The sequence below is a fragment of the Osmia bicornis genome, unplaced genomic scaffold (genome assembly GCF_907164935.1).
Source record: "Osmia bicornis bicornis unplaced genomic scaffold, iOsmBic2.1, whole genome shotgun sequence".
Classification (NCBI taxonomy): Eukaryota; Metazoa; Arthropoda; class Insecta; order Hymenoptera; family Megachilidae; genus Osmia; species Osmia bicornis.
Window position 1 is genome coordinate 77,007 of NW_025791065.1, and position 20,352 is coordinate 97,358.

Genomic DNA, 20,352 nt, shown 5'->3' on the forward strand with positions numbered 1-20,352 from the left:
TTGATAGAGTCGTCAAAAATGGCCCTTTTAAGTTCTTTATTTTCCGGGAATTTTATTTGCAGGGCCTTAAGGTATGCGACGGATGCATGGCCAAATCTGACATGCCACAACATAGCTCTGTTGTTCTTGAGAAAGTTTTTGTACTCGTTTGTGAACGGACTCTCCTTTTCTGAACTCTCTACCCCTTGCATATCATTGACATTGTGAATTTCCCGGTCCCATATAGTTATATCGAAGTTCGAGTGTTCATACGTATTTTCGTTCTCACCTACTCTCCCTCCGTTCTCTCCTGGTCCACTCGACGTTTCGTTACCTTTCTTATCTGTTTTCAATTCTCTTATGTCCTCACCTAGGTTTGGCATGCCCTCAACCGTTGTATTCTCTCCTTGTAGCTCATTTAGTTTATTCTGCTGTTTTTCTTTGATCGCCACGCTCCTTGTGATATATCTTCTGCCTTCAATGTTTTCCTCAGCCAGATTTACTGTCCCATAAGTCGCACTGTGAGAAGTTTGGACTTTGGAGGTGTTTTCTTCTACCTCCAGCTCAATTACCCAGTAAGGACGCTTGTAGATACCTGTCAGGAACATTTCTTTGGATTTTGGATCAAATATGTTGATTCTTTGATCATCTAGATAGATGGCGAGCCCCATTTCTGCGAACTTTCGCAGCGACAGTAGATTCTCCCTGAGAGTCTCGGCAAATATTACTTTGTCTATTTCTAGAGTTCTACCGTTCTTCAGTCTCACCTCAATCTTTCCTGTTCCATTTACCCTTATATCCGTTGTGTTACTTTTATTGGCACACTTTATCACACCATAGTCGCTTTCGTCAAGGGTTTTAAACATGATTTTGGTATTTGTTATGTGTTCTGTCGCACCTGAGTCTGCCACAAATTCTGGAGTAGACTTTATCCGAGTTTCAGTGTTACTGACCAACAAACCCGTCGGATGTCTCTTCTCAACTTTAACAGTATCTCCCTTCTCATTTAAACTTACAAGGTTGGATTCATTGTGATACTCACCCTTTCTCTCATCCTTCGCTGGCTGGCTTCCACCCCTGTAGTGTAAGTTTTTGTATACTCGTCTTCCCCTACTTTTACTGACATCGAACCGACCCCTTTTTGTTTCACTCATCTTTGCACTCTCCCTTTTCCTTTTCAACACACCTTTCTGCCCGAATTTACCGTCCGAACCCCGAGTGTAGTTATTAAATTTGTAACTGATATTGTACCTTGAGTTTCCTCTGAAGGGTCCTCCTTGTTTCGTCACACCTCTTGAACCGCTGGATTTGTATGGGCAGTCCGGGGCTCTGTGATTGCCTATCTTTTTACAATGGTAGCACATTATGCCTTGTCCCCGGTTTGGGCACATCGCGCCTATGTGCCCATAAGACTGGCATTCATAACATCGTCGGCTGTCGACGAGCGCCTGGTTAGCCGACCTCACCTCTGTGCTCGACCCACTCATCTGCTCTCTCACCGCCTCATCCTTCATTACGAGGAGTTTCAAGTCATTATATGAAGTTGTCGCTCCTTTAGAATTTTTAACAAACTCGACAGTCTGAATGTTCGGAACCGAAATCATTACCGCGTTGCAAAATGCGTCTCTCTTTTCCTCTTCGGACAAGAGAGACGCCCCAGGAGAGTTTTCGTAGTTTACTATTGTTTCCTCAAACTTGTCACAGAATTCAGCGGCTGTGGTCTTTCCTATGATGAACTGCATGCTGTATAACTGTTTCCTCACCGAGTGGGATGTTACATTTACCTCGCTTCGCTTAGCTTCTTTCAATTTTTCAAGAATATCTATGGGGTTCTTTAAGTTTGCTATCTTTGAGTAATACGATTGATCTAGCCGATTAATTATTATATCTCTCGCCTTGAACCGCTGTTCCTTTAGAGTGTTCTCATCTATCCCGCCTACATTTTCTTTGTCGTTAATTACATGCAGTAGACCACAGGCTCTCAACTCTGAAGAAAGATAATCGAGAAAATGTTCGAACTTGATGTTATTATTAAGTTTGTACTCTCGCCTCATAGACCCACCGCTATTAACTATTTCTAACTTCAGAGTATCCTTGTTCTCTCTGTCTTTAGATTGACTCACCTTTATATTCCTTAAGTTTTCAATTTCCGACCTAACTACATTTGCGATTTCTTTCTTGAAATCTGAACCCCCCATTTCATTCAGACCGTCGTGTGTGTTATCATTTGTTTTTGTATTTTTATTATTCGGGTCTCTCACCTCATACCGCTGCTCGCAGAGTCTCTCACCGTGACTCTCTCCTTTCTCTCCTTTGTCCAGCTTCTGATACAGGTCGGATAGCTTGTTGATCATTTCGTAGACCCGCTGAATCTGGGTCGCATGATCTTCTCTCACCGTCTGCCTCAGATCTCTTGTCCTCTGATTTTCCGTCATTCTCTCCTCTCTCCATGACACGAGCTCTTTCCTCACCTCGCTCATCATTTCATTAGCGCTCGTTGCCACGGCTTCTATTTTTCTGACAGACTCCTGATATTGATTCAGGGCCTGCGAGGAAATGTCACACAGTCTGTTCACCGACTGAAGCAGCTCAGTCGTCCTTTTCTCTTGCTGCTCTATTTTGACCAGCGCTGAAATATTACTTATATTAGTTCTACTACTTAGGGGTTCGGCTCTGCTTTTGCTTCGTGTATAATTCGTGGACCCGGTTTGGGTTTACCTGCTTTTGTGGCGAAAATTGCATCCCTAATCTCTCCTCTGCTCTCCTTGCTCTCCTTACTCTCCTTACTCTCCTCTGACTCATCTACTCTCTCCTTTTCCTCGTCTTTCTCATCTTCTCTCTCACCGCTCGTGTCCACGTCTATGATCTTCCCACCTGTCCACTCGCCTTCGCTTCTTTGAGGGGCAATTTCGCCAAGCTCCTGCATCCTTTTTCTCGGCATGACAGTCGGTTTCCCGAACAGTAATTTTTCCTCATGCCATGTCACCAAGCTGTTCCATGCATTTTCCTCCAGCATTCTTTTCCCTATACGAGAAATGTTTAGTTTCTATGTGTTTTGCCTAAAGGAATTTTTTCCGAACCGGCCCACCGAACTACAAGTGTCGCCTGTTCCGGGAGGTGCGAATGCAGGAAGGCCCGTACCGCAAGGTCTCCCCGCATTCGCCCCGAGCCCTCCCGTCGGGGCCTGCAAACCGAACAACAAGCCTGCATGCCCCCGTCAGGAGCTTCAGAATCTACTTTCATATATGTATATATATATAGGCCCATTTTCGATTCTGGGAAATTTCAGTGTGTGCATGCGTCCACGCTGAGTGGCGCCCCGCGTGCGAGTATGCTAGCCTATTCGACACGCAGTCTTTCAGGCTTGATGCACACACTCAGTTCGAACTATTTTTTTTTTAAATTTATTTTTAACCTCACCTAATCTCATTTAATGTCGACAAACACTCACCAGTTTTGTACGGTTTTCCGCTGCCGGTGTTCACGGAGATCTCCTCACCGTCTATTTCAATTGTGATCTCATCGTTTTTATGTAATTCGTTTAATTGGAACATATTTGTTAATTTGTCCCACACACCTGATAGACTGGTGTCAGCTGAAAATATAATTTTCATTGTACGTTTGTTTTCGCACAGTTCTAGTGCGCAGTTACAAGCACGTGCTTTTGTGTAGAGAGTGAGAGGCAGAGGGAACGCTCTGTCTTCGTCCCACCTTGGTTTATACTCTCCTCGCACACTATGGCTATCCCTCCCCTTCTCACTCTCCTTTCTCTTTCTCGCCCTCGCTTGCGCGCACGTGCCTGTGCCGGCCGGCCTGTTACTACGCACCAGAAAGTTTCCGTTATTTCAAACAAAGGAAAAACCCTTTGCAAACGCGTCTCACCCCGCGATATTTCGCCATTTTCTTTTGTCCGATTCTACCACGTGTTTTTACATCTCACCGTATTGGCTTTTCACATTAATTTAATTGACACACCGTTATTTCTCGCCGAGGAAGAACTTTAGAAGATTCGTTTTACTTTATGAATCTCTCCCAAAAAATGAAGTTTTTCGTACTTACCTTCTTCCTCCTTCCCTTCACTCTCCTTCATTGGCACAACTTTTTCCTCACCCATCATTTTTATTTTTCTACACTTTATTAACGCAGTGGAAGCGTGCTGGTGCCCGTAACCTGTTAGTTTTATGATCTGGCAGGCTTTGTAAATAATAAAACGTTGTTTTATTAGGTGTATGTATCGATATATATTTCTTTATTAACGCACGTGTTTCTCTTACTAAGACAAGACTTATAATGAATAGAAAGTTTCTCTCCTCAGCGCCGCGTGTTCTGTATCTTGAACTACTCGATGGTAACCTAGAGAGGCAACTAGATACGATGCAATTGTCCGGCACTCTAACAATAGGAATTAATACGCACATGAAGCCCATGAATAGAATAGAGGAGCCCATACATTCAATAACAGCTGTCATAAGAAGCATACTAAACATACTAAACATACTAAAACTGGTTAAATCAAATCACAAATACAACGGGAAATAAATATATATATGCATCTAATGCATCTAATGCAATAGAGCAGTTAATGAATAATTAACAGTAAAAGAAACAGTAAGCAATATGAGAACATGAAAAACTGTGAAGTAAACATAAGTAGTATTGCGCGCAAGCAGGCAAGCGAGTATATGTGAACTGGACATAAGCAAATGACCAACAAAACCTCCAAAACCTAAAACGTCAAACATACATACATACAGCCGAGCAGCCAAATAGCAGAAGAGGAATATTTAACATTCAACACTAGCGCACAATATAATCACATAAAATTAAACTCAAGATAAACCATAAATTTGAGATGAAATAAACTAAGGATGTGAACCGTAAAGTAAAATGAAGTCGCCAGACAGATAGCAAATAGCAAGCCAGCCATGAGAAAAGAGAAGCAAACATAACATAACATAGAATGCTATTAATTATAATCAGAGGTAAAGGTAAATAATGTACAGTATAAAATATAGAATATAGGGTATAACCAGAAAGTATACTGGGAAGAAAATAAATAGGTGAGCGTAATGTAATACTAATAATTGAAACCATTCATTGAAACTATTAAGTTACTTAAATTTACTTGCAGGAACATTTACACGACCACAACCTCAACGTGGTTGGCAAGCGAACATGATGGAGTACAATCAATGATCAAATGAAGGCAATAAAAAACAATTAGAAATTATTGCGAGCAAATCATCAATAAAGATAAGTAGCTACATATATCTCATAATGAGAATAATAGGAAGAGACAGAACTGTTAACATCAGAAATTAACCATAGTATTAAATGTAAAATGTAACATAATCCGAGTCTATTTGCAGGAAGCCCTAACGCCAGCCAATGGAAGTGGAGGTAGAGTATAATTAACGGATAACAGGAGAAGAGAATACCCATCTGATATAATATGGGGAGCACATGAGACCTAAATCGGCATAAACCATAAGGCAGATCAAACAATTCAAATAGTTATAAATTGAGTAGATTAGATTGTTACTGGATTATAATACCGCTCCGATAAGTATGGTATTAATATTAATACTGATACAGGTAAGTCGATGCAATACAGCGCGTGGTGAAAACTAATCAATAATAAACAATCAATAATGAACCCCACATACAACCATATTACTACTAAATCATAATATAATGGTACAAGAAAACTAAACTACACTACAATAGATCTAAATTACTATGAACATATGTGTATATATAATATGTAACGAAAACACTCCAAATATAATCAATTTAATAAGTATACCGATGTAGATAATTAATTAAACTCCTCATACCATAGTCAGTTTAAATGATGCAGTTCCATTAAACCCCCTTTAATACCAATTAATAGAAAAGGCATATAGGTGCTAAACCAAGCCAGACACTCCAATAAGAAAGTCATATGAGATCCACGGTCAAGAAATTCAAAGAATTTAAGGAACCATAACGCATATATGTATGTATAGGAAACCATAAAGACATTGTATCATGCAGGACGGACTACCGCAGCGTATGCCTCCCTGAGCACCAGCCGTATTAACCAATACTGAACTAACACTTTCCAAATCAGAATCAAAATCAGAATCAGAATTGTAGTTAAGAAAGGGTAATTAATGTACAAAACATTGCATAAAGTACCGTAGGTATTCAAAATACACAGATTCACAACTGTCACAGCTGCACTAGAATTGAATTAAACATAGTATGCAAAACATTATCCTGAGGGGGGGTACGAAGTGCTACAAAAGAGCAGTGAATAATATTATAGGTACATGGAACGTAAAACGTAACACTCAATTGAAGAAGAAGTCACTGAAACATGTCAAGTGACCAAGAATAAAAATAAGAAAAGAATAAGGATAGTGAATAGTGAACGGCGAACAATAAACCAATAAACCAATGTCGTTACACGTCATTCATATCTAAATTGCTAAAGGATATATGATACATCTTATAGTCTACAATTAACACTATGACGTCCGGTGGCTCCACGTTTGTGCCATGCAAAAACTATCGGGTAAGTGCCGGTGGCTCCACGTTGGTGCTATGAAAAAACTATTGGGTAAGTGCCGGTGGCTCCACGTTGGTGCCATGCAAAAACTAATGGGTAAGTGCCGGTGGCTCCACGTTGGTGCCATTCGAAAAGCCGGCGATAAGCGAAATTATGTAAGTCAGTTGCACCGGCACGACACGAAAAAATCTAGATTAGACACGCGGACGGCATAGTGTTAATTGACAATGCCTGGGAGCCCAAACAACCCCCGAAAGCTTGGAAACAATGCATGATACTACAAGAGGAACTAAGGAGCTAAGAACTAAGAAACAAGAAACCAGAATCAGAATCAAACCCACCCTTAAAATATGCAAAGGGATTATAAACGCAATATACGCATATGATATAAACTCATTAATCCATCCAATCCACATGGACTCTTCTAAATTCCATAATACAAGACCCATTAAACTAAGTCAAATAAATATAACCGGAAATATAATCGCATATATAATCATCACAGATATAACCAATACAATACAATAACAATACTATAATACAATGGCACTCATGGACCTGGCACCACCACATATCATGGTAGAAGCAGGAGCCAAGAGCACAGCCGTAAAACTGTTCTTAGCAGGCAAATGGAAGATGGCTTCACCGGGCCACGCGTCTATCCTTAGGGAATTCAGGGAACCAGTAGGGGCCTTAACTCTAGGAGGAGACGCGTGCGACCCGACATACCATTTTAAAAACAGCTTCCGGGTAAACATCCCATTCAAGGAAGCGTGGGAAGTAAACCGGGAGGAACTCCTCACTCCGGGAGGGCTGATCTGGTATACGAACGGCTCCAAAACCAAGACGGGTACCGGAGCAGGAATATGGGGGGAGAGGCCCAGGGCAGAGATAGCAATGTCCCTGGACCCGCACGTATCCATCCTTCAAGCGGAAGTGTTTGCCATATGGGCATGTGCCAAGCTGTGCTTGGAACGGAACTATAGGGACAAGCACATCTACATCTGTAGTGACAGTAAGGCTGCGCTTGGATCCATACGTGCTTCGATAGTGCGATCCATGCTGGTACAAGACTGCACGGACATGTTGGAACGGCTGGCTAATAACAACAACCGCGTCAACCTAATCTGGGTACCTGGATATGCAGGTATCCCGGGAAACGAGAAGGAGAATATGCTGGCAAGGGAAGGAGCTAGAAGGCCCAGCCCAGACACAGCATACCGCATAGGTGTCGATAGAGGGACGGCAAAGGAGACGGTGAGGGAGTGGGCGTGTACCCAAACCCACCTGACCTGGAGCAGTACTCAGGGAATGATACACACTAAGGCCATGTTCAAAGGGCCATCGTCAAGGCTAGGCAAGACTGTGAGTCGCCTAGACAGAAACCAATTGCGTTTGCTCGCGGGGCTCATTACTGGGCACTGGTATACGAGGAAACACTTGATGCACCTAGGAACCGGCAACGAACCAAGGTGCCCCAGATGTGGAGAGGAGGACGAGACTCCCATCCACCTGATATGGCGTTGTTGAGGACTGGCGGCCCTAAGGCGATCCTGTTTTAGGGCTGTCACCCTTGACAACGCACGTATGGAGGACATTGGAGTGGGAAGGCTTCTGGGCTTTGCCAAAGAGGCCGGCCTACACAATACACCTCAACCTTAGTACTGCCCACAGGGGCTCGGGCACAATGGTCCCGGGAGGACTGAGTGCCCGGAAACAGCGCAGTAATAATAATAACTACATCTGCATTACATATGTAATATACATTTAATAACAATATCATTATTAGTATATCTACATTAGATGTAATGGAATATACTGGTTCGGTACTACAGATCAATGTACATTTAATAACAATATCATTATTACTATATCTGCATCAGATATGTAAGACACATTTAATAGCAATATCATTATTACTAAATCTACATTAGATATAATGTAATATACTGATTCGTTACTACAGATCAATGTACATTTAATAACAATATCATTATTACTATACCCCCATTAGATATAATGTAATATAGTGATACCTTCCTACAGATCAATGTACATTTAATAACAATATTATTATCACTATATCTATATGAGATATAATGTAATATACTGACACCTTCCTACAGATCAATGTACATTTAATAACAATATCATTATTACTGTATGTGCATTAGAAATGTAATTTACATTAAATAACAACAACATTATTACTGTATCTACATTTGATGTAATGTAATACCTTGATACCTTCCTGCAGATCTAGTACATTTAGTAACAATATCATTATTACTATATCTACATTAGATATAATGTAATATACTGATTCGTTACCACAGATCAGTGTACATTTAATAACAATATCATTATTACTATATCCACATTAGAAACAATATGTTCTCGGCGAGAATTAGAGTTTTCTGAATAGGCGTGGATTCCGTATTTTCAAAGACGTGGGCGTCGAGGAGAAGATGAACGACACAGCTTAGCGGTCACTAATTGTGTATAACTTATAATTTTTACACAATGAGTAGTGAATTAAGCACTACAAAAATCACACTTGTGTTTGAATTTGGGATTCCACGATTCACAGACTTCGCGGTGCAAAGCACTGAAATGATTTTAAAAATGCTCTAAACTCGAGTAAAGATAAAGATCTTGGTCGTTGTTGTCGCTTGATAATCGCCCTCTGAATTGCTTTCGCATTAATGCCGTAACGGTTCGAATTTAGGAGTTTTAATATTGGCGAGCGCTCGGATCAGTCGTTAGACAGCGCAGCAGCGATTACTTTTACTTATTTGGTGAAGACGGGATTATCGACCCGTGTTACCGACCGAGATATTCGTACGAGATAGATTTGCGAAATTCGTACACGTACACACGTTATAAAGATGCAGAAACACCGTGGCCCCTTTCTCTGAGGTAACTTTGCACTTTTCTGAGCTGTATTCACTATTCTACGCTCTAAATGCCACTTCCAGCGCAGCTGTGCAGAAGAAGAACGAGAAGAAGAAGAAGTATCTCGGAATATGTGCATGACGCCCCTTTTCTTGAGGTAAATCAGCAAATATCTCGGAAACGGTGCGAGCTATGGCAAAATGCTAACAGACCTTTTTTGTAGAAAATGAAATTTCCTGCTATTTATGTTCTATAAATGTCCATAGATCTGTAGGAAGGTATCAGTATAATACATTGCATCTAATGTAGATATAGTAATAATGATATTGTTATACAACGTATATTACATATCTAATTCATATATGGTAATAATGATATTGTTATTAAATGTATATTACATATCTAATGCAGATATAGTAATAATGATATTGTTATTAAATGTATATTATATATCTAATGCAGATGTAGTAATAATGCTCTTGTTAATAAATGTACATTGATCTGTAGGAGGGAACCAGTATTTTACATTATATTTAATGGAGATATAGTAATAATAATATTGTTATTAAATGTATATTACATATCTAACGCAGAGATAGTAATAGTTATATTGTTATTAAATGTACAATGACCTGTAGGAACGCATCAAGATATTACATTATATCTGATGAAGATATAGTAATAATGATATTGTTATATAATGTACATTACATATCTAATGCAGATATAGTAGTAATGATATTGTTACTAAATGTACATAGATCTGTCGGAAGGTATCAGTATATTACATTATATCTAATGTAGATATAGTAATAATGATATTGTTATTAAATGTGTATTACATATCTAATGCACATATGGTAATAATGATATTGTTATTAAATGTACATTGATCTGTACGAAGGAATCAGTATGTTACATTATTTCTAATGTAAATATAGCAATAATGATATTGTTATTTAATGTATATTACAAATCTAATGCGGATATAGTAATAATGATATTGTTATTAAATGTACATTGATCTGTATGAAGGAATCAGTATATTACATTATTTCTAATGTAGATGTAGTAATAATGATATTGTTATTAAATGTATATTATATATCTAATGCAGATACAGTAATAATGATATTGTTATTTAATGTATATTACAGATCTAGTGCACATATAGTAATAATGATACTGTTATTAAATGTATATTACATATCTAATGCAGCTATAGTAATAATGGTATTGTTTCTAAATCTACATTGATCTGTAGGAAGGTGTCAGTATATTACATTATATCTCATATAGATATAGTGATAATAATATTGTTATTAAATGAACATTGATCTGTAGGACGGTATCAATATATTACATTATATCTAATGGGGGTATAGTAATAATGATATTGTTATTAAATGTACATTGATCTGTAGTAACGAATCAGTATATTACATTATATCTAATGTAGATATAGTAATAATGATATTGCTATTAAGTGTGTCTTACATATCTGATGCAGATATAGTAATAATGATATTGTTATTAAATGTATATTACATATGGAATGCAGATATAGTAACAAAGATATTTATATTAAATATACATTGATCTGTATTAGCGAATCAGTGTATTACATTATATCTAGTGAAGATATAGTAATAATGATATTGTTATTAAATGTATACTACATATCTAATGCAGATATAATAATAAGGATATTTTTATTAAATGTACATTGATCTGTATAGGGAATCAGTATATTACATTATATCTAATGCAGATATAGTAGTAATGATATTGTTGCGCCGAGGAGTGGAGCTCGCGCTTTCCATAGTTAAATGAATACACCAGGAGCAAACTAGACTGTCTATATTTCAGTTACACAATTGGGTTAGCAATAGATCCGTACAGTTCGGCTTCCCGATAGAATCTGATATTCAAAAGACGCGTGGTTGTCTAAGAGACTTCAAGCATCCGGTGACGTGTTTCCGCTCGAAACAAGGGATAGCTTCACGTTATGATTCGACGACAACTTCGGACGGGGCAGTCTATGGCTCTTTCGATATATCAAGAAGCAGTCGATGCGTCGAAAGAGCGGGAACTTCTCACCGTCGCAACATTGCTCCCCTCCTTCAATAAGCGGTCGACCCGACCGCGGGCATCTTCATACTTGTAACCATCTTCACGTAGGCCGATCAATAAGCCAAATCAAGTCATAGTCTCTAACCTCGGGCTGTCAGTCTTCCATGGATGCTAACCTCTTCTTTAGTACCTCTGCCTGAAAGGAGGTTAAAACCAAAAGCGTAACAGTTACCTAAGTGGCCCTCTCAGGCAGCTAACGTCTTGACATTCGTCCTTCGTCCCAGGGGAAAACCACTCAAAAACCCTGAGCAAGACGCCAGTTCAGTGCTAACAAGTCAACTTATAAACCGCTCCAATTTCCTATTCTTCTTTCTTCGATTTCCAATTCTTCTTAGCACTCTTCTTGCTTCGAGGAGGTCCCGACAGTTCCTCGCCCTTCCTCTTGATTCCTGGGCCTTCACGCCTTCCTCTCGAAGTCTTCTCGGATGAAGAAATTCCAGTCCAACGGGTCCACTCTACCGGGGGATGCTCCCCAGCCATCAAGCAAAGTCTTTCCTCGATGGACTGGTGGTCCGGAGCATACCACAACTACGCAGTCCGATGACCAGAACCCCGAATACAAAAATCAAAATAAACGGGACACCGGCTGAGGGGATGCCCTCTTCCTCCGAAGAGAACAACACTTCCTCCATCGTTTAGACACGCGTAGCCAGCAAGTTTACCGTGGCCGAAAGAAACTTCATCCTGGCTTTGTGCGACGAAACGTCTTCTTCTAGGACGAGGACGTCAGAAACACCCTCCTCAGTCTCCTATTCTTGATCCTTCCCTATTTAGGTGTTTCTTCCCCGTGAATGTTCATATGGAGCCAAACGATTCGCGTGAACCACCTTAGGTTTAGATTTTGGGGAGCGAAATATGCGGTAGATTAACTCATTTAACCGGTTCATTACTTCATAGGGTCCTTCCCAATCAAACTGGAGTTCTACTAGTTTCTTCGATGTAAGCAGTCTCTTCCTTCTATTCAAAAGCAATAGTTCCTCCGGGCAAATCCAAAGGTAGGTGAAATTCTCGTTCCAACAGAAGCATGGAAGGACTATTCAGAGTAACTTCATGTCGAGATGAACGATATGCTAATAAAACGCGGGAATCCACTCATCCCAATCCTTTTTGGGATAAATACTGCATCAAGGTCCTCAACAACCGCTCCAGGAGTCCATCCGATTGAGGGTGCAAAGGAGTTGTTCTTGTTTTCTTTATTCTCAACATCTTCATCAACTCTTTAAAGATAGTTGACTCAAAACTGCGACCCTGATCAGAATGAAGCTCCAACAGTACTCCATGCCGACTTATCACCTCCCTCATCAGGGCCGTGGAAATAGTAATAATGATATTTATATTAAATATACATTGATCTGTATTAGCGAATCAGTGTATTACATTATATGTAATGAAGATATAGTAATAATGGTATTGTTATTAAATGTATATTATATATCTAATGCTGACATAGTAATAATGATATTGTTATTAAATGTATACTACATATCTAATACAGATATAATAATCAGGATATTTTTATTAAATGTACATTGATCTGTATAGGGAATCAGTATATTACATTATATCTAATGCAGATATAGTAGTAATGATATTGTTGCGGCGGGGAGTAGAGCTCGCGCTTTCCATAGTTAAATGAATACACCAGGAGCAAACTAGACTGTCTATATTTCAGTTACACAATTAGTTTAGCAATACATCCGTACAGTTCGGCTTCCCGATACAATCTGATATTCAAAAGACGCGCGGTTGTCTAAGAGACTTCAAGCATCCGGTGACGTGTTTCCGCTCGAAACAAGGGATAGCTTCACGTTATGATTCGACAACAGCTTCGGACGGGGCAGTCAATGGCTCTTTCGATATATCAAGAAGCGGTCGATGCGTCGAAAGAGCGGGAACTTCTCACCGTCGCAACAATATTGTTACTAAATGTACATTGATCTGTACGAAGGAATCAGTATATTACGTTATTCCTAATGCACATATAGTAATAATGATATTGTTATTAAATGTACATTGCCCTGTATTAGGGAATCAGTATATTACATTATATCTAATGAGGTTATAGTAATAATGACATTGTTATTGAACGAATGTTACATATCTAATGCTGACATGGTTATAATGATATTGTTATTAAATGTATATTAATTATGTAAGGCAGATATTGCAATAATGATATTGTTATTAAATGTACATTGATCTGTAGGAAGGTATCAAGATATTACAGTATATCTAATGTAGATATAGTAATATTGATATTGTTGTTAAATGTATATTACATATCATTTCAAAGTTCCGACGCCGTACCAACATTATAAAGATGAAGAAACACCGTCGCCCCTCTCTTTGAGGTAACTCTGAACTTTTCTAAGCTGTAGCTACCACTTCCAGCGCAGCTGTGTTGACGAAGACGAAATATCTCGGAATATGTGCGTGACGCCCCTTTCCTTGAGGTACATCTGCAAATATCTCGGAAACGGTGCGAGCTGTGGCAAAATGTTTAGAGACCTTTTTTGTAGGAAATTAAATTTTATACTATTTACGTTCTATGATATTTTTTCATCAGACGCGTAGTTTTCGAGATATATCGAGATATTTCAAAGTTCCGACGCCGTACCAATATTACATAGATGAAGAAACACCGTGGCCCCTTTCTTTGAGGTAACTCTGTACTATTCTAAGCTGTAAATGCCACTTCCAGCGCAGCTGTGCAGAAGAAGAAGAAATATCTCGGAATATGTGCGTCACGCCCCTTTCCTTGCGGTAAATCTGCAAATATTTCGGAAACGGTGCGAGCTATGGCAATATGTTGATAGACCTTTTTTGTAGGAAATTAAATTTCCTACTATTTATGTTCTATGACATTTTTTGATCAGATGCGCAGTTTTCGAGGTATATCGAGATATTTAAATGTTCCGAAGCCGTACCAACATTATAAAGGCAAATATCTCGGAAACGGTGCGAGCTATGGCAAAATATTAATGAGACCTTTTTTGTAGGAAATTAAATTTCCTACTATTTATGATCTATAAATGTCCATAGATCTGTAGGAAGATATCAGTATATTACATTGCATCTACTGTAGATATAGTAATAATGATATTGTTATGCAATGTATATTACATATCTAATTCAGATATGGTAATAATGATATTGTTATTAAATGTATATTACATACCTAATGCACATATAGTAATAATGATATTGTTATTAAATGTACATTGATCTGTAGGAAGGTATCTGTATATTACATTATATCTAATGCAGCTATACTAATAATGATATTGTTATTAAATGTACATTCATCTGTAGTAACGAACCAGTATATTCCATTACATCTAATGTAGATATACTAATAATGATATTGTTATTCAATGTATATTACATATCTAATGCAGATGTAGTTATTATTATTACTGCGCAGTTTCCGGGCACTCAGTCCTCCCGGGACCATTGTGCCCGAGCCCCTGTGGGCAGTACTAAGGTTGAGGTGTATTGTGTAGGCCGGCCTCTTTGGCAAAGCCCAGAAGCCTTCCCACTCCAATGTCCTCCATACGTGCGTTGTCAAGGGTGACAGCCCTAAAACAGGATCGCCTTAGGGCCTCCAGTCCTCAACAACGCCATATCAGGTGGATGGGAGTCTCGTCCTCCTCTCCACATCTGGAGCACCTTGGTTCGTTGCCGGTTCCTAGGTGCAGCAAGTGTTTCCTCGTATACCAGTGCCCAGTAATGAGCCCCACGAGCAAACGCAATTGGTTTCTGTCTAGGCGACTCACAGTCTTGCCTAGCCTTGACGATGGCCCTTTGAACATGGCCTTAGTGTGTCTCATTCCCTGAGTGCTGCTCCAGTCAGGTGGGTTTGGGTACACGCCCACTCCCTCACCGTCTCCTTTGCCGTCCCTCTATCGACACCTATGCGGTATGCTGTGTCTGGGCTGGGCCTTCTAGCTCCTTCCCTTGCCAGCATATTCGCCTTCTCGTTTCCCGGGATACCTGCATATCCAGGCACCCAGATTAGGTTGACGCGGTTGTTGTTATTAGCCAGCCGTTCCAACATGTCCGTGCAGTCTTGTACCAGCATGGATCGCATTATCGTAGCACGTATGGATCCAAGCGCAGCCTTACTGTCACTACAGATGTAGATGTGCTTGTCCCTATAGTTCCGTTCCAAGCACAGCTTGGCACATGCCCATATGGCAAACACTTCCGCTTGAAGGATGGATACGTGCGGGTCCAGGGACATTGCTATCTCTGCCCTGGGCCTCGCCCCCCATATTCCTGCTCCGGTACCCGTCTTGGTTTTGGAGCCGTCCGTATACCAGATCAGCCCTCCCGGAGTGAGGAGTTCCTCCCGGTTTACGTCCCACGCTTCCTTGAATGGGATGTTTACCCGGAAGCTGTTTTTAAAATGGTATGTCGGGTCGCACGCGTCTCCTCCTAGAGTTAAGGCCCCTACTGGTTCCCTGAATTCCCTAAGGATAGACGCGTGGCCCGTTGAAGCCATCTTCCATTTGCCTGCTAAGAACAGTTTTACGGCTGTGCTCTTGGCTCCTGCTTCTACCATGATATGTGGTGGTGCCAGGTCCATGAGTGCCCCCATTGCCATTGTCGGTGTGGTACGGAAAGTCCCAGTCATCCCGAGCAATGCTAGGCGGTGGATCTTCTCCAGGTGCCTCCTGTTGCATTGTTTCTTCATAGAGGAAACCATGCACCATACAACATTCCACCATACAACAGAGGCATATGTTACTTGGGGTACCAAGATTGCGGTGTATATCCACCTGACCATTCTTGGTTTTAGTCCCCACGTAGTTCCAAACATCCTCCTGCAGGCCCAGTAAGTTGCGATTGCCTTTTGTGCCTGCTTTCCGATGTGGAGTTTCCAATTTAGCTTCATATCTAGGGTGACCCCTAGATATTTCGCTGAGATGGATAGACTAATCTCCACCCCGAACAGTGATAGGGCCTTGAATTCAAAGCCTCTTTTCCTCGAGAATAGTACCATCTCCGTCTTGATAGGGTTTACCATGAGTTTATGGGATAGGCACCATTTTTGCACGAGTATGAGTGCTTCTTGCAGTCTTCTCGCTATATAGTGCGGGTGTCTGCTTCTAACCAATATGCAGATGTCATCCGCATACCCTATCACCAGAAAACCTTCCTCGCTGAGCCTGCGGAGTAGCCCGTCTACCACAAGGGTCCACAGCAGGGGAGACAGGACTCCCCCCCTGCGGGCAACCCCTTGCGATGCGTGCCCTCAACGAAGACCCATCCGAGGAGGTTATTATGGTCCTGGTTCGTAGCATATTGTCGATCCAGGTGACCAGACTGTCGTCAATCCCGAAGCTTCTTGCTGCTTCATTCATCACATCGAAAGATGTGCTGTCGAAAGCCCCTTCTATGTCTATGAAAATACTCACGACGGACTCCCCCTGGGATAGGTCCTCTTCCACCTCCCTTACAAGATGGTGGAGCGCCGTTTCCACGGATTTGCCCGACTGGTACGCATGCTGGGAGGCGTGTATTGGCCTTTCTGCCAGTGCATGCTCTCTGATGTGCCTATCAGCCAGCCTTTCTAAAGTTTTTAGTAGAAAGGATGTTAAGCTGATTGGCCTGAAGGATTTCGCCGTATCGTAGCCACTTCTGCCTGGCTTAGGCAGGAAGACCACCCTGGCTATTCTCCATTGAAGCGGTACATATCCCAGTGCTAGGCATGCTCTGTATATCTTACATAGCTGCTTCAACAGGTCCTCTCCGGCTTCCTGAAGAAGAGCCGGGAAAATCCCGTCTACACCCGGGCTTTTGTACCTACTAAATGAGTTTATAGCCCATCTTAATCTGTCTATCGTGACCACCTTTGAGGCCAGTTCCCAGTCCCGTGCGCTGTTCCTGAGAGGTGCCTGTTCCTTCTGGAACAGTTCCTCCGGTATCAGTTCCGAGCCTGGGAAGTGCGTCTCCACAAGGTGGCTCAACGTCTGCAGGGAGTCAACTGTGACTCCTCCATTGGGAACTTTTAGACCTTCCGGTTTTTGTGGAGGCCCGGATACAAATACCTTCCGAAGCCTAGCTACCAGCGGTAGGGCCTCGGTTTCTTGGCAGAAGTTTTTCCAGGTCCTTCTTTTGGATACTCTGATCGTTTTTTTGTAGGCCTTCTGGGCCTCTTTATACGAGTCCCAGGCTTCTACGGTATTTGCCTCCATCGCCTTGTTCAGAAGCTTCCGGGCCCTGGCTCTGAGCTTATTCAGTTCATTGTTCCACCAGGGAACCCTTTTGCTTTCTCTCCTTTGTTTTAACGGGCATGATCTTTCGTAGGAGCCGATGATTGAGGCCTGCAGTCTTGCGACCTCCATCTCGATCCCCTTCGTGGTCCTCGGTATCACGCAGTGCCCCCTGAGCTCTCCCTCTAGGCTCTCACGGTATTGAGGCCAGCAGGTGGCCCTGGGGTTCCTGTATGTTCCCGAGGCCCTTAGGTCTGCATTCGTCTTTAACTTGAAAGTGATTAGCCTGTGGTCAGATATCGTAGCCTCATCTTCCACACGTCAATCTTGTATGGCTTGGGCCGCCTTTGCGGAGGCCAGCGTGATGTCAAGCACCTCCTGTCGCCGGGAGGTGACAAACGTTGGACTGGAGCCTCTGTTTAGAATCTCCAGATCCGTGGTAGCGAGGTATTCTAATAATGCCTCGCCTCTTTTGTTTATATTGCTGCTGCCCCAGACGATATGGTGAGCATTTGCGTCGCACCAAATCACTAGTTGCAGCCCGTTGACCTTGCAGTAGTCCGGCAGCTCACTGAGTTCCCTCGTTGGCGGGGGCCCCTCAGAGTCATAGGGCTGGTAAGTCGAGCAAACCACCAGGTTCGCCCTGCTACCTCCCACCCCCGCTGGGAGTAGGACTGCTGCTTGGTCTCTTGTGCAGAATTCTGCCAGTTTCGTTGCCCCGAGCCCTCTTTTCGCGTACACGCATGCTCTGGGTCCAGTCTCCAGGTCTCCATGGAAGATGGAGCCTTGTGTCATATCTAGCGCCCCTACTTGCCCTTGGATTAACCAGGGCTCTTGTATCAGGGCTATATTCGTGTATTTATGTATATCTGTGTGCTGCGCCGCAAGTCGCCAACGGAGCAGGTCCGTGGCCGCTTTGCAGTGCTGCAAGTTGATCTGCGAGATGGAGAGACAACCTGCAGTCATGGGAACCGCAGTGTCATCTCCTCTCGTGCGTTTCGCGCCTGCGCCTACTATGCAGATATAGTAATAATGATATTGTTATGAAATGTATATTACATATCTAATGCAGATATAGTAATAATGATATTGTTATTAAATGTATATTACATATCGAATGCAGATATAGTAATAATGATACTATAGTAATAATGTACTAAGTGTACATTGATCTGTAGGAAGGTGCCAGTATATTTCATTATATCTAATGTGGATATAGTAATAATGATATTGTTATTAAATGTACACTGATCTGTGGTAACGAATCAGTATATTACGTTATATCTAATGTAGATATACTAAGAATGATATTGTTATTAAATGTATATTACATATCTAATGCAGATATAGTGATAATGGTATTGTTATTAAATGTACATTGATCTGTGCGAAGCAATCTGTATATTACAATATTTCTAACGTAGATATAGTAATAATGATATTGTTATTAACTCGTTATGCGCCACGCCGAATTCTTGTGCCGTTCCGTTCAGGCCACAGTTAGCCGTCAGCCGGGCCTTGCCGGGCCGCTCGCAGGTAGGCGAGCCAGAGTATAAAGAGATGTCGGGTAACGTAACCCGGCCGGGCCTTTCCTTCGTATGTTTACCTATCGACTTGCACATATACTTTGCTTATATCCTTATTGCCCGTTCTCCTTTATAGTAGATAAAAACCCGAAAAGCGAGGCCTAATGACGCCCGAATGCGTAACAAATCCTCAGTTTCATAGATATCGTAGCCCAGTATCTTGTCTCAATAAATTACATTAATGTTTTTAAGTATTATATTGTTTTCCTTAAAGCATTGACCAAACAAAAACGATGCCGCCAAAAATGAACGTTCTGTCTCACAAGTACGGAGGGACCGACACGCGCGCGATGATAACACGAACGACAAGTCTGCCGCCGGTCCGTACGGACCGGCGAGGCCTCAACGGAGAGGTTTGCGCCGGTCCCTGGGGACCGGCGTGGCGCTAGACGTGTTAAATGTATATTACATATCTAATGCAGATATAGTAATAATGATATTGTTATTAAATGTACATTGATCTGTAGGAGGGAATAAGTATAATACATTGTTTCTAACGTAGATAGGGTAATAATGATATTGTTATTAAATGTATATTACATATCCAATGCAGATATAGCAATAATGATATTGTTGTTAAATGTATATTACATATCTAATTCAGATATGGTAATAATGATATTGTTATTAAATGTATATTACATACCTAATGCACATATAGTAATAATGATATTATTATTAAATGTACTGTTGTCGCGAGATTGAAGGATTGGGAGCGCGTTGTGAGAAGGTGGATCGAAACGGGGAGAACTTGGAGAAGATGCACTGTGAAACGTGGAAAGACAAAACTGTTTATTCTACACACAACTAGGTTGTTTTACACAGTTGTCTTACATAGTTGTTTTACACGTAGACTATGTAACGCTTAGCACAATTTTACTTGTATTCTCGGTATGTTTATTTAGTCGCTCGCTGCTCTGGTTTAATCTATTCTAATTAGGTCGCGCCTGATCAGCTGTAAATATAACAGAGCATGAGCCTGGTGACG

The 20,352-nt window shown here is 41.2% G+C and overlaps 3 protein-coding genes across 3 annotated transcripts; 1 reads left to right on the plus strand and 2 right to left on the minus strand.

Annotated features, from left to right (window-relative positions):
• The first annotated feature begins 7,075 nt into the window (after window positions 1–7,075).
• On the plus strand, window positions 7,076–8,062 carry LOC123988656. Its single transcript, XM_046289408.1, has one exon. It carries the CDS (start codon window positions 7,076–7,078, stop codon window positions 8,060–8,062), a length of 987 nt encoding a protein of 328 aa, XP_046145364.1.
• Window positions 8,063–15,386: 7,324 nt separating this feature from the next.
• On the minus strand, window positions 15,387–16,589 carry LOC123988657. The gene has a single exon (XM_046289409.1). The coding sequence runs from the start codon at window positions 16,587–16,589 to the stop codon at window positions 15,387–15,389; it is 1,203 nt and encodes a 400-aa protein (XP_046145365.1).
• A 1,510-nt stretch (window positions 16,590–18,099) lies between these two features.
• Window positions 18,100–18,744, minus strand: LOC123988658. Its single transcript, XM_046289410.1, has one exon. It carries the CDS (start codon window positions 18,742–18,744, stop codon window positions 18,100–18,102), a length of 645 nt encoding a protein of 214 aa, XP_046145366.1.
• Between the last annotated feature and the right edge of the window lie 1,608 nt (window positions 18,745–20,352).